This window comes from Lonchura striata, chromosome 35, assembly GCF_050655825.1.
Source record: "Lonchura striata isolate lonStrDom1 chromosome 35, ASM5065582v1, whole genome shotgun sequence".
Lineage (NCBI taxonomy): Eukaryota > Metazoa > Chordata > Aves > Passeriformes > Estrildidae > Lonchura > Lonchura striata.
The window spans coordinates 1,267,861-1,281,325 of NC_140737.1; the positions used below are offsets into that span (position 1 = coordinate 1,267,861).

The window sequence follows — 13,465 nt, forward strand, 5'->3', positions numbered from 1 at the left end:
TGAGTGGGGAACGTGGAGCTGCAGGTGTCCAACCTCACCTGGGTGCCCGTGGAGAACGAGGAGCAGGTGGGCACCTGGGATTTGGGGAGAATTTGGGGGGAATTTGGGGGTTCTGAGTGGGGAATGTGGAGCTGCACGTGCCCAGCCTCACCTGGGTGCCTGTGGAGAGCGAGGAGCAGGTGGGCACCTGGGATTTGGGGAAATTTGGGGGGAATTTGGGGGTTCTGAGTGGGGAATGTGGAGCTGCACGTGCCCAACCTCACCTGGGTGCCCGTGGAGAAGGTGGGCACCTGGGATTTGGGGAAATTTGGGGGGAATTTGGGACCTCAGGGGGAAATGGAGGCATTTCAGGTGGAAGTTTGGGGGTTCTGAGTGGGGAATGTGCAGCTGCAGGTGCCCAACCTCACCTGGGTGCCCGTGGAGAGCGAGGAGCAGGTGGGCACCTGGGATTTGGGGAAATTTGGGGGCTTCAGGGGGAAATGGAGGCATTTCAGGTGGAAATTTGGGACCTCAGGAGGGTTTTGCAGTGATTTTATGTGGAAATTTGGGGGTTTCAGGAAGGTTTTAGGTGGAAATTTGGGGGTTTCAGGAAGGTTTTAGGTGGAAATTTGGGGGTTTCAGGAAGGTTTTAGGTGGAAATTTGGGGGTTTCAGGAAGGTTTTAGGTGGAAATTTGGGGGTTTCAGGAAGGTTTTAGGTGGAAATTTGGGGGTTTCAGGAAGGTTTTAGGTGGAAATTTGGGGATTCTGAGTGGGGAATGTGGAGCTGCAGGTGCCCAACCTCACCTGGGTGCCCGTGGAGAGCGAGGAGCAGGTGGGCACCTGGGATTTGGGGAAATTTGGGGGAAATTTGGGGGTTCTGAGTGGGGAATGTGGAGCTGCAGGTGCCCAACCTCACCTGGGTGCCCGTGGAGAAGGTGGGCACCTGGGATTTGGGGAAATTTGGGGGTTTCAGGAAGGTTTTAGGTGGAAATTTGGGGGTTTCAGGAAGGTTTTAGGTGGAAATTTGGGAGGTTTTTGTTGAAATTTTGGGGTTTTAGGTGGAAATATGGGGATTTTAGGTGAAAATTTGAGGATCTAGAGGGAAATTTGAGGATTTATGTGGAAACTTGAGGATTTAGGGGGATATTTGGGGAGTTTATGGGAAAATTTGGGGATTTCGGGGGAAACGCAAGAATTTGGGAGCAGACTGGGTCAGTTCTGAATTCACTTTCCCAGAATTTTTACACTTCTGAGACCCTTTTGTTGCTTTATTTACAATTCCAGGGGGATAATTTCAGTTTTTAATCCATTTTTCCTTCATTTCTCTCTGTTTGCCTCACAATTGTTCCCCTTTCCCCTCCCCATGTCCCCATTCCAATTTTTCCCTTTTCCCCAAAATTTTTCCCTTTTCCCCCCAATTTTTCCCATTCCCCCTGATTTTTCCTGTTTCTCCCTGGTTATTCCCCCAATTTTTCTATTTTTCCTCATGTTTTTCTCCCCAATTTTTCCCTTTTCCCCCTGGTTTCCCCATGACTGTTCCCTTTTCCCCTCCCCATGTCCCCCACTCCTGTTTTTCCCATTTTCCCTCTGATTTTTCCCCTTTCCCACCTATTTTTCCCTTCCTCCCCCGATTTTTCCATTTCCCCCCATTTTACCCCAAATTTTTCCCCTTTCCCCCCATTTTTCCACCAATTTTTCCCCTTTTTCCTCCATATTTCCCCATTTCCCCCTCGTTGTGTCCCCATTCCTGTTTTTTCCCCATTTCCCGCCCGTTTTTCCCTGGTTTTGTCCTATTTTACCCTGTTTTTCCCATTTTCCCCCATTGTTTTCCCCATTTTCCCGTTGTTCCCCCGTTTTTCCCTGTTGTTCCCGTTGTTTTTCCCTGTTGTTCACCGTTATTCCCCACTGATATTCCCTGTCGTTATTCCCGTTGTTATGCTTCATTGTTATGCCTGCATCATTCCCGTTATTCCCCATTGCTATTTCCACATTATTCCCGTTATTCCCTGTTGCTCTTCCCATTATTCCCACTGTTATTCCCGCTGTCACTCCTGCTGTCGTTCCCGCTGTTATTCCCGTTATTCCCACATCATTCCCACTGTTATTCCCGTTGTTACTCCCGCTGTCATTCCGGCATTATTCCCACTGTTATTCCTGCATTATTCCTGTTATTCCCGCTGTCATTCCTGTATCATTCCCGCTGTTGTTCCCGCATCATTCCCGCTGTCATTCCTGCATTATTCCCGTTATTCCTGCTGTCGTTCCTGTATCATTCCCGCGTCATTCCCGTCATTCCCGCGTCATTCCCGTCATTCCCGCTGTCATTCCCGCGTCATTCCCGTCATTCCCGCTGTCATTCCCGCGTCATTCCCGTCATTCCCGCTGTCATTCCCGCTGTCATTCCTGTCATTCCCGCATCATTCCCGCTGTCATTCTCATCATTCCCATCATTCCCGTCATTCCCGTCATTCCCGCTGCCATTCCCGCTGCCATTCCCGCTGTCATTCCTGTCATTCCCGCATCATTCCCACTGTTATTCCCACATCATTCCCGCTGTCATTCCCGCTGTTATTCCCGCTGTTATTCCTGCATCATTCCCGTCATTCCCGCTGTCATTCCCGCATCATTCCCACATTATTCCCGTCATTCCCGCTGTCACGCCCGCTGTCATTCCCGCATCATTCCCGCTGTCACTCCCACATCACTCCCGCTGTTATCTCGCATCATTCCCGTCATTCCCGCTGCCATTCCCGCATCATTCCCGCATCATTCCCGCATCATTCCCGCATCATTCCCGCGTCATTCCCGTCATTCCCGCCATTCCCGCATCATTCCCGCTGTCGTTCCCACATCATTCCCTCATCATTCCCGTCATTCCCGTCATTCCCGCTGTCATTCCCGTTATTCCTGCATCATTCCCGCATCATTCCCGCTGTCATTCCCGCATCATTCCCGCTGTCATTCCCGTCATTCCCGCATCATTCCCGCTGTCACTCCCACATCACTCCCGCTGTTATCTCGCATCATTCCCGTCATTCCCGCTGTCATTCCCGCATCATTCCCGCGTCATTCCCGTCATTCCCGTCATTCCCGCATCATTCCCGCTGTCGTTCCCACATCATTCCCGCTGTCATTCCCGTCATTCCCGCTGCCATTCCTGCTGTCATTCCCGCTGCCATTCCCACTGTCATTCCCGCATCATTCCCGCTGTCACTCCCACATCATTCCCGTCATTCCCGCATCATTCCCGCTGTCGTTCCCGCATCATTCCCACTGTCATTCCCGCATCATTCCCGCATCATTCCCGCTGTCGTTCCCGCATCATTCCCACTGTCATTCCCGCATCATTCCTGCTGTTGTTCCCACTGTCATTCCCGCATCATTCCCACTGTCGTTCCCACTGTCATTCCCGCATCATTCCCGCTGTCGTTCCCACTGTCATTCCCGCATCATTCCCGCTGCCATTCCCGCATCATTCCCACTGTTATTCCCGCATCATTCCCGCATCATTCCCGCTGCCGTTCCCGCTGTCGTTCCCGCATCATTCCCGCATCATTCCCATCATTCCCGCTGTCATTCCTGCATTGTTCCCGTTAATCCCGCTGTCACTCCCGCTGTCATTCCCGTCATTCCCGTCATTCCCGCTGCCATTCCCGCCATTCCCGCATCATTCCCGCATCATTCCCGCTGTCATTCCTGCTGTCATTCCCACATCACTCCCGCTGTTATCCCGCATCATTCCCGCTGCCATTCCCGTCATTCCCGCTGTCATTCCCACATCACTCCCGCTGTTATCCCGCATCATTCCCGCTGCCATTCCCGTCATTCCCGCTGTCATTCCCGCTGTCATTCCTGTCATTCCTGTCATTCCCGTCATTCCCGCTGTCATTCCCGCTGTCATTCCTGTCATTCCCGTCATTCCCGCTGCCATTCCCGCCATTCCCGCATCATTCCCGCATCACTCCCGCATCATTCCTGCTGCCATTCCCGCTGTCATTCCCGCATCATTCCCGCACCATTCCCGCATCATTCCCGCATCATTCCCGCTGTCACTCCCACATCACTCCCGCTGTTATCTCGCATCACTCCCGCATCATTCCCGCTGCCATTCCCGCTGCCATTCCCGCTGTCACTCCCGCACCATTCCCGCATCATTCCCGTCATTCCTGTCATTCCCGCTGTCATTCCTGTCATTCCTGTCATTCCCGCTGCCATTCCTGCTGTCACTCCCGCACCATTCCCGCTGTCACTCCCACATCATTCCCGCATCATTCCCGCACCATTCCCGCTGCCATTCCCGCTGCCATTCCCGCTGTCACTCCCGCACCATTCCTGCTGCCATTCCCGCTGTCATTCCCGCTGTCATTCCCGCACCATTCCCGCTGTCATTCCCGCTGTCATTCCTGTCATTCCCGTCATTCCCGCTGTCATTCCCGCTGTCACTCCCGCACCATTCCCGCTGTCATTCCCGCCTCATTCCCGGCCGGCAGGTGCTGGAGCTGCTGCAGCGGGCGGGCTCGCAGCGCTCGGTGGCGCGCACGGCGCTCAACGAGCGCTCCTCGCGCTCCCACTCCGTATTCCAGCTGCGCATCCAGGGGCTGCACGCCGCCCGCGACCTGCGCTGCTCCTGTGAGGCGCTCCAGAAATTCCCGGAATTCCCACATTTCCCACGGCGCCCCGCTTTCCCCCCGGCTTTTCCAGCTTTTCTCCCCGTTTTTCCACCTCTGATCTCATTTTTTCCCCCATTTTTCCCCTTTGCCAAACTGGGACCTGCACTGTGCCTGTGAGACGTTCCCACAATTCCCAAATTTCCCAATTTTCACCCCAGCATTCCCATATTTCCCCGTTTTTTCCATTTCCCATCCCTTTTCCCCCCCATTTTTCCCAGCCTGGCACCTGCACTGTGCCTGTGAGACGTTCCCACAATTCCCAAATTTCCCAATTTTCACCCCAGCATTCCCATATTTCCCCGTTTTTTCCATCTCCCATCCCTTTCCCCCCCCATTTTTCCCAGCCTGGCACTTGCACTGTGCCTGTGAGCTCATTCCACAATTCCCAAATTTCCCAAATTTCACCCCAGCATTCCCATATTTCCCCATTTTTTCCATCTCCCATCCCTTTCCCCCCCATTTTTCCCAGCCTGGCACTTGCACTGTGCCTGTGAGCTCATTCCACAATTCCCAAATTTCCCAATTTTCACCCCAGCATTCCCATATTTCCCCATTTTTTCCATCTCCCATCCCTTTTCCCCCCATTTTTCCCAGCCTGGCACCTGCACTGTGCCTGTGAGACGTTCCCACAATTCCCAAATTTCCCAAATTTCACCCCAGCATTCCCATATTTCCCCATTTTTTCCATCTCCCATCCCTTTCCCCCCATTTTTCCCAGCCTGGCACCTGCACTGTGCCTGTGAGACGTTCCCACAATTCCCAAATTTCCCAAATTTCCCAAAATTCCCACGTTCCACCCTGTTTTTCCCCAGCTTTCCTCCCATTATTCCCAGTTATTCTTGATATCCTGTTTTCCCCTCATTATTTCCCCACTCTTCCCCTGTTATTCCATTACATCTCCCATTTTTCCCATTTTCTCCTGGTTTTCCCCCATTATTTCCCATTTTCCCCCATAATTCCCCCATTCTGCCACCATCATTCCCCCATTATTCCCTGTTACATTTCCCATTTTTTCCTGTTTTTCACCCAGTTTTCCCCATTATTCCCCAGATGTCCTGTTTCCCCCCCCATAATTCCCCCATTATCTCCCAATTTTCCCTCATTATTTCTCATTATATTTCCCCATTTTCCCCCATTATCTCCCAATTTTTCCCCTACTATTCCCCATTTTTCCCATTTTCCCCCCATTATTTCCCCCATTTTTTCTCATTGTATTTCCCCATTTCCCCCATTATTTCCCATTCTTTTCCTTCCATTATCTCCCCATTTCCCCCATTATTCCCCTATTTTCCCCATATTATCTCCCCATTATCTCCTCATTTTCCCATATTTTTTCCCCAATTCCATTTTTCTGATTTTCCCCCATTTCCCCCCTATTATTTCCCCATTATTCCCATTTTCCCCCCATTATTCCCCCATTATTTCTCATTCTATTTCCCCATTTTCCCCCCATTATTCCCCTGTTATTCCCTCATTTCCCCCCATTTTTTCCCCCCGCTTTCCCCCCATTTTCCCCCATTTTCCCCCATTATTCCCCCATTATTTCTCATTCTATTTCCCCATTTTTCCCCCATTTTCCCCCATTTTTTCCCCATTATTTCTCATTCTATTTCCCCATTTTCCCCCCATTTCCCCCCATTATTCCCCCATTATTTCTCATTCTATTTCCCCATTTTCCCCCCATTATTCCCCTGTTATTCCCTCATTTCCCCCCATTTTTTCCCCCCATTTTCCCCCATTTCCCCCCATTATTTCCCCCATTATTTCTCATTCTATTTCCCCATTTTCCCCCCATTATTCCCCTGTTATTCCCTCATTTCCCCCCATTTTTTCCCCCCATTTTCCCCCATTTCCCCCCATTATTTCCCCCATTATTTCTCATTCTATTTCCCCATTTTCCCCCCATTATTCCCCTGTTATTCCCTCATTTTCCCCCATTATTTCTCATTCTATTTCCCCATTTTCCTCCCATTTTCCCCCATTATTTCCCCCATTTTTACTCGTTATATTTCCCCACTTTCCCCCCATTTTCCCCTATTGTTTCCCCCATTTCCCCCCATTATTCCCCCATTATTTCTCGTTATATTTCCCCATTTTTCCCCCATTATCTCCCCATTTTCCCCCTATTATTCCCCATTTTCCCCCATTTCCCCCCATTATTCCCCCATTATGTCTCATTCTATTTCCCCATTTTCCCCCATTATCTCCCCATTTTCCCCCCATTATTCCCCTGTTATTCCCTCATTTTCCCCCATTTTTTCCCCCTGTTTTCCCCCATTTCCCCCCATTATTCCCCCATTATTTCTCATTCTATTTCCCCATTTTTCCCCCATTATCTCCCCATTTTTTCCCTATTATTCCCCTGTTATTCCCTCATTTCCCCCCATTATTTCCCCCATTATTTCTCGTTATATTTCCCCATTTTCCCCCCATTTTCCCCTATTGTTTCCCCCATTTCCCCCCATTATTCCCCCATTATTTCTCATTCTATTTCCCCATTTCCCCCCCATTATTCCCCTGTTATTCCCTCATTTTCCCCCATTTTTTCCCCCCGTTTTCCCCCATTTCCCCCCATTATTCCCCCATTATTTCTCATTCTATTTCCCCATTTTCCCCCCATTATTCCCCTGTTATTCCCTCATTTCCCCCCATTTTTTCCCCCGTTTTCCCCCATTTCCCCCCATTATTTCCCCCATTATTTCTCATTCTATTTTCCCATTTTTCCCCCATTTCCCCCCATTATTTCCCCATTATTTCTCATTGTATTTCCCCATTTTCCCCCATTTCCCCCCATTATTCCCCCATTATTTCTCATTCTATTTCCCCATTTTTCCCCCATTATCTCCCCATTTTCCCCCCATTATTCCCCTGTTATTCCCTCATTTCCCCCCATTATTTCCCCATTTTTTCTCATTCTATTTCCCCATTTTTCCCCCATTTCCCCCCATTATTCCCCCATTATTTCTCATTCTATTTCCCCATTTTCCCCCATTATTTCCCCATTATTTCTCATTCTATTTCCCCATTTTCCCCCCATTTCCCCCCATTATTCCCCCATTATTTCTCATTCTATTTCCCCATTTTCCCCCATTATTTCCCCATTATTTCTCATTCTATTTCCCCATTTTCCCCCCATTTCCCCCCATTATTTCCCCATTATTTCTCATTGTATTTCCCCATTTTCCCCCCATTTCCCCCCATTATTCCCCCATTATTTCTCATTCTATTTCCCCATTTTCCCCCATTATCTCCCCATTTTTTCCTTATTATTCCCCTGTTATTCCCCCATTTCCCCCCATTATTCCCCCATTATTTCTCATTCTATTTCCCCATTTCCCCCCATTATTCCCCTGTTATTCCCTCATTTCCCCCATTTTTTCCCCCGTTTTTCCCCCGTTTTCCCCGTTTTCCCGCAGCCTCCCTGACCCTGGTGGACCTGGCGGGCTCGGAGCGCCTGGAGAAGTCGGGATCCGTGGGGACTCGGCTTCGGGAGACACAGAGCATCAACTCCAGCCTGAGCGCCCTGGGGCTGGTCATCAGCGCCCTCTGCAACAAGGTTTGGGGTGAAAAAACCCCAATTTGGGGCTCCTGGAATTATGTGTGGGGTCATGGTGGGGTTTGTGTGGGATTTGTGGGGATTGCAATCGGGAAAACGGGAATTGAGAATGGGAAATGCGGAATCCGGCAGCTCCAGCCCTGGGGCTGGTCATCAGCGCCCTCTGCAACAAGGTTTGGGGTGAAAAAACCCCAATTTGGGGCTCCTGGAATTATGTGTGGGGTCATGGTGGGGTTTGTGTGGGATTTGTGGGAATTGCAATCGGGAAAACGGGAAATGTGGAATCCGGCAGCTCCAGCCCTGGGGCTGGTCATCAGCGCCCTCTGCAACAAGGTTTGGGGTGAAAAAAGGGGAATTTGGGATTATTTGGGACACTTCTGGGGTCATTGTGGGGTTTAGGGGATTGGTTATGGGAGTTGGGGGATTTCTGGGATTTGGGAATGGGGAAATGGGAGAATCCATCAGCTCCGGGCTCTGCACCCTCTGCAGCGAGGTTTGGTGGCGACAAAACCCGAATTTGGGGGTTTATTGGGTTTTTATGGGATTTGGGGGATTATTTATGGGATTTGTGGGGTTTGGGGTGAAAAAAAGAGATTTGGGGATGGAGAAACGGGAATTGGGGTGGGGGAAATGGGATGGGAGGTGGGAAAATGGGATGAAAAAAGGGAAAATGGGGAATGGGAGAAACAGGATGGAAAATAGGAATTGGGGTGGGGAAAAGGGATCAAAAATGGAAAAATGAGGATTGGGATGGGGGAAAAATGGGATAAAAAATGGGATAGAAATGGGAATTGGGGTGGGAAAATGGGGCAGGAGATGGAAAAGTGGGGTGGGAATGGGAAACCCAAACTTTGGGATTTGGGGGGTGGATCCAGGGTTTGGGATCCCCCTGGAATTCCCAAAATTCCCGAAATTCCGCAGGAGCAGCACATCCCCTATAGGAACAGCAAGCTGACCTTCTTGTTGCAGAACTGCCTGGGGGGGCACGCCAAAGTGTACGTGGGGACCCCAAAAACCCCAAAAAACCCCAAAAAACCCCAAAAAAATCCCCAAAAAACCCCAAAAAACCCAAAAAAACCCCCAAAACCCCCCAAAAAACCCCCAAAACCCAAAAAAAACCCAAAGAACCCCAAAAAACCCCAAAAACCTCAAAAAACCCCAAAAAACCCCAAAAAAACCCGAAGAACCCCAAAAAAACCCCAAAAACCCCCCAAAAACCCCAAAAAACCCCCAAAAAACCCCAAAACCCCCAAAAAACCCCAAAGAACCCCAAAAACCTCAAAAAACCCCAAAAAACCCCCAAAACCCCCCAAAAAACCCCCAAAAACCACCCAAAAACCCCAAAAAACCCCAAAAAAACCCCAAAAAACCCCAAAAAACCCCAAAGAACCCAAAAAACCCCAAAAACCCAAAAAAACCCAAAAATCCCCCAAAGAACCCTAAAAAACCCCCAAAAAACCCAAAAAACTCCAAAAAACCCCCCAAAAAACCCAAAAAACCCCCAAAAAACCCCAAAAAACCCTAAAAACTGCCAAAAACCCCAAAAAACCCCCCCAAAAATTCAAAACACCCCAAAAAAACCCCAAAAAACCCCAAAGAACCCCAAAAAACCCCAAAAAAACCCAAAAAACCCCCCAAAAAACCCCCCAAAAACCCAAAAAAACCCAAAAAACCCCAAAAAAAACCCCAAAACCCCCAAAAAACCCCCCAAACCCCAAAAGAACCCCAAAAAACCCCCAAAAAACCCAAAAAACCCCAAGAAACCCCCAAAAAACCCCAAAAAACCCCAAAACCCCCCAAAAAACCCCAAAAACCCCAAAAAACCCCAAAAAAACCCCAAAAAACCCCAAAAACCCCCCAAAAAAACCCAAAAACCCTAAAAACCGCCAAAAACCCCAAAAAACCCCCCCAAAAATTCAAAACACCCCAAAAAAAACCCAAAAAACCCCAAAGAACCCCAAAACCCCCCAAAAAACCCCAGAAAAACCCCAAAAACCCCAAAAAACCCCCAAAACCCCCCAAAACCCCGCCCTAAAACCTCGCCCAAAATCCCAAAATCCCAACCCCATCCCAAATTCCCAGAATCCCATCCCAAAATTCCCCAAATCCCATCCCAAAATCCCAGGAGTCCCATCCAACCCATCCCAAAATCCCCAAATCCCCCAAAAACCAACGCCAGTCCCAAATCTCAACCCCGCCCACGGCGTTGGTGTGGGGTGGTGTGGGGTGATTTTGGTATTTTGGTTATTTTTGGGGTGGTTTTGGGTTATTTTTGGATGGTTTGGGGTTATTTTTGGGTTATTTTGGGGTGTTTTGGGTTATTTTGGGTTGTTTTGGGGTGTTTTGGGTTACTTTGTGGTGTTTTGGGTTATTTTTGTGTTATTTTGGGGTGCTTTTGGGTATTTTTGGGTTATTTTTGGGTTATTTTTGGGTTATTTTGGGGTTATTCTGGGTATTTTTGGGTTATTTTGGGGTGGTTTTGGGGTGTTTTTGGGGTTAATTTTGGGGTTATTTTGGGGTGGTTTTGGGTTATTTTTGGGTTACTCTGGGGTGTTTTTGGGGTTAATTTTGGGGTTATTTTTGGGTTGTTTTTGGGGTTAATTTTGGGTTATTTTGGGGTGTTTTTGGGGTTATTTTTGGGGTTAATTTTGGGTTATTTTTGGGTTATTTTGGGGTGTTTTTGGGGTTAATTTTGGGGTGTTTTTGGGGTTATTTTTGGGGTGTTTTGGGTGTTTTTGGGTTATTTTGGGTTATTTTTGGGTTATTTTTGGGGTTATTTTTGGGGTGTTTTTGGGGTGGTTTTGGGTTATTTTGGGGTGTTTTTGGGGTTATTTTTGGGGTGTTTCTGGGGTTAATTTGGGGTTAATTTTGGGTTATTTTTGGGTTATTTTTAGGGTGTTTTTGGGGTTAATTTGGGTTGTTTTTGGGGTTATTTTTGGGGTTAATTTTGGGTTATTTTTGGGTTACTCTGGGGTGTTTCTGGGGTTATTTTGGGGTTATTTTTAGGGTGTTTCTGGGGTTAATTTGGGGTGTTTTTGGGTTATTTTTGGGCTGTTTTTGCGCTGTTTTGGGGCTGTTTTTAGGGTGTTTCTGGGTTATTTTTGGGGTTATTTTTGGGGTTAATTTGGGTTATTTTTAGGGTGTTTCTGGGTTATTTTTGGGTTGTTTTTAGGGTGTTTTTGGGCTGTTTCTGGGGTTAATTTGGGTTATTTTTGGGCTGTTTTTGGGTTATTTTTGGGCTGTTTTTGCGCTGTAACCCCGTTTCCCCCAGGCTGATGATTGTGACCATCTCCCCCGTGGAGGAGAATTTCGGGGAGTCGCTGAACTCGCTGCGCTTCGCCAGCAAGGTGGGACGGGGAATTTGGGGGAATTTGGGGAATTTGGGGGGATTTGGGGGAATTTGGGGAATTTGGGGGATTTGGGGAATTTGGGGGATTTGGGGGATTTGGGGATTTGGGGAATTTGGGGAATTTGGGGGGATTTGGGGGATTTGGGGAATTTGGGGAATTTGGGGAATTTGGGGAATTTGGGGGGATTTGGGGGGATTTGGGGAATTTGGGGGGATTTGGGGGATTTGGGGGGATTTGGGGGGGATTTGGGGGATTTGGGGGTTCCTCAGCGCCTCGGGCCTCCCAAAGGGATTTTTGGGGTGGTTTTGGGTGATTTTGGGGTTCTCCGGGTGGTTTCGGGGTTTTGGGGTGTTTTTGGGGATGTTGTGGGGGGTTCTTGGGTCGATGTCGGGGTTTTGGGTATTTTGGGGGTGATTTTGGGGTGTTTTGGGGTGTTTTGGGTTATTTTGGGTTATTTTTGGGTTACTTTGGGGTGTTTTTGGGGTTATTTTTCGGTTATTTTGGGGTGTTTTGGGTTATTTTTGGGTTGTTTTGGGTTATTTTTGATTACTTTGGGGTGGTTTTGGGGTTAATTTTGGGGTGTTTTGGGTTATTTTTGGGTTGTTTTGGGGTGGTTTGGAGTGGGTTTGGATTGTATTTGGGTTATTTTGGGGTGTTTTGGGTTATTTTTGGGTTACTTTGGGGTGTTTTTGGCGTTATTTTTGGGTTATTTTTGGGTTATTTTTGGGTTGTTTTGGGGTGGTTTGGGGTGTTTGGGGTGGGTTTGGGTTGTATTTGGGTTATTTTGGGGTGTTTAGGGTTATTTTTTGGTTATTTTGGGGTGTTTTGGGTTATTTTTGGGTTATTTCGGGGTGTTTTGGGTTATTTTGGGTTATTTTTGGTTACTTTGGGGTGATTTTGGGGTTATTTTTGGGTGTTTTGGGTTATTTTTGGGTTGTTTTCGGGTGGTTTGGGGTGGGTTTGGGTTGTATTTGGGTTATTTTGGGGTGTTTGGGTTATTTTGGGGTGGTTTGGGTTGTATTTGGGTTACTTTGGGTTGTTTTGGGTTAGTTTTGGGATACTTTGGGGTGGTTTGGGTTATTTTGGGGTGTTTTGGGTTATTTTGGGGTGGTTTGGGGTGTTCTGGGTTATTTTTGGGTTATTTTGGGGTGTTTTGGAGGTTATTTTTGGGTTATTTTGGGGTGTTTTGGGTTATTTTTGGGTTATTTTGGGTTATTTTTGGGTTACTTTGGGGTGTTTTGGGTTATTTTTGGGATACTTTGGGGTGTTTTGGGTTATTTTTGGGTTACTTTGGGGTGTTTTGGGGGTTATTTTTGGGTTACTTTGGGGTGGTGTGGGTTATTTTTGGGTTATTTTGTGGTGTTTTGGGTTATTTTTGGGATACTTTGTGGTGTTCTGGGTTATTTTTGGGTTACTTTGGGGTGGTTTGGGGTGGTTTGGGTTGGGTTTTGGGGTGATTTTGGGGTTCCGGGGTTATTTTTGGGTGATTTTGGGGGTTCCGGGGGTATTTTTGGGGTGATTTCGGGGTTCCGGGGGTATTTTTGGGGTTCCGGGGGTATTTTTGGGGCGATTTCGGGGTTCCGGGGTTATTTTTGGGTGATTTTGGGGGTTCCCGAGCCCGCCCCTCCCCCAGGTGAACGAGTGCATGATCGGCACCGCTCAGGCCAACCGGAAGTGACGCCATCGCCCCCATTCCCGCCTTTCAAACGCGCACCCCAATAAAGATTAGCATTTTCACGGAGCAGAGTGATTGGCTGCCGCTGTCACGTGCTTATCCGCAACGGCGCCGCCGGGCCGCCGGAATGCCGCGCGCTGATTGGCTGAGCCCGTACGGCCGCCCTGCCGGCGGCCATCTTGCCGCGCTTTCGCCTCGCGCCTCGAGGCGCCTCACGGCCGCCGTACCGCCGCC

The 13,465-nt window shown here is 48.6% G+C and overlaps 1 protein-coding gene across 1 annotated transcript in view; it reads left to right on the forward strand.

Moving 5' to 3' along the window:
• The window catches only part of KIFC1 (kinesin family member C1), a 37,971-nt gene extending 24,674 nt beyond the window's left edge, over positions 1-13,297 (forward strand). Inside the window, exons 11-15 of the mRNA XM_085565175.1 lie at positions 4,471-4,609; positions 8,067-8,206; positions 9,128-9,201; positions 11,478-11,553; positions 13,190-13,297. Coding sequence (XP_085421301.1) covers positions 4,471-4,609; positions 8,067-8,206; positions 9,128-9,201; positions 11,478-11,553; positions 13,190-13,234 — 474 coding nt within the window. The 3' untranslated portion in view covers positions 13,235-13,297. The remainder of the gene's footprint in view (positions 1-4,470; positions 4,610-8,066; positions 8,207-9,127; positions 9,202-11,477; positions 11,554-13,189) is intronic.
• The last annotated feature ends 168 nt before the right edge of the window (positions 13,298-13,465 follow it).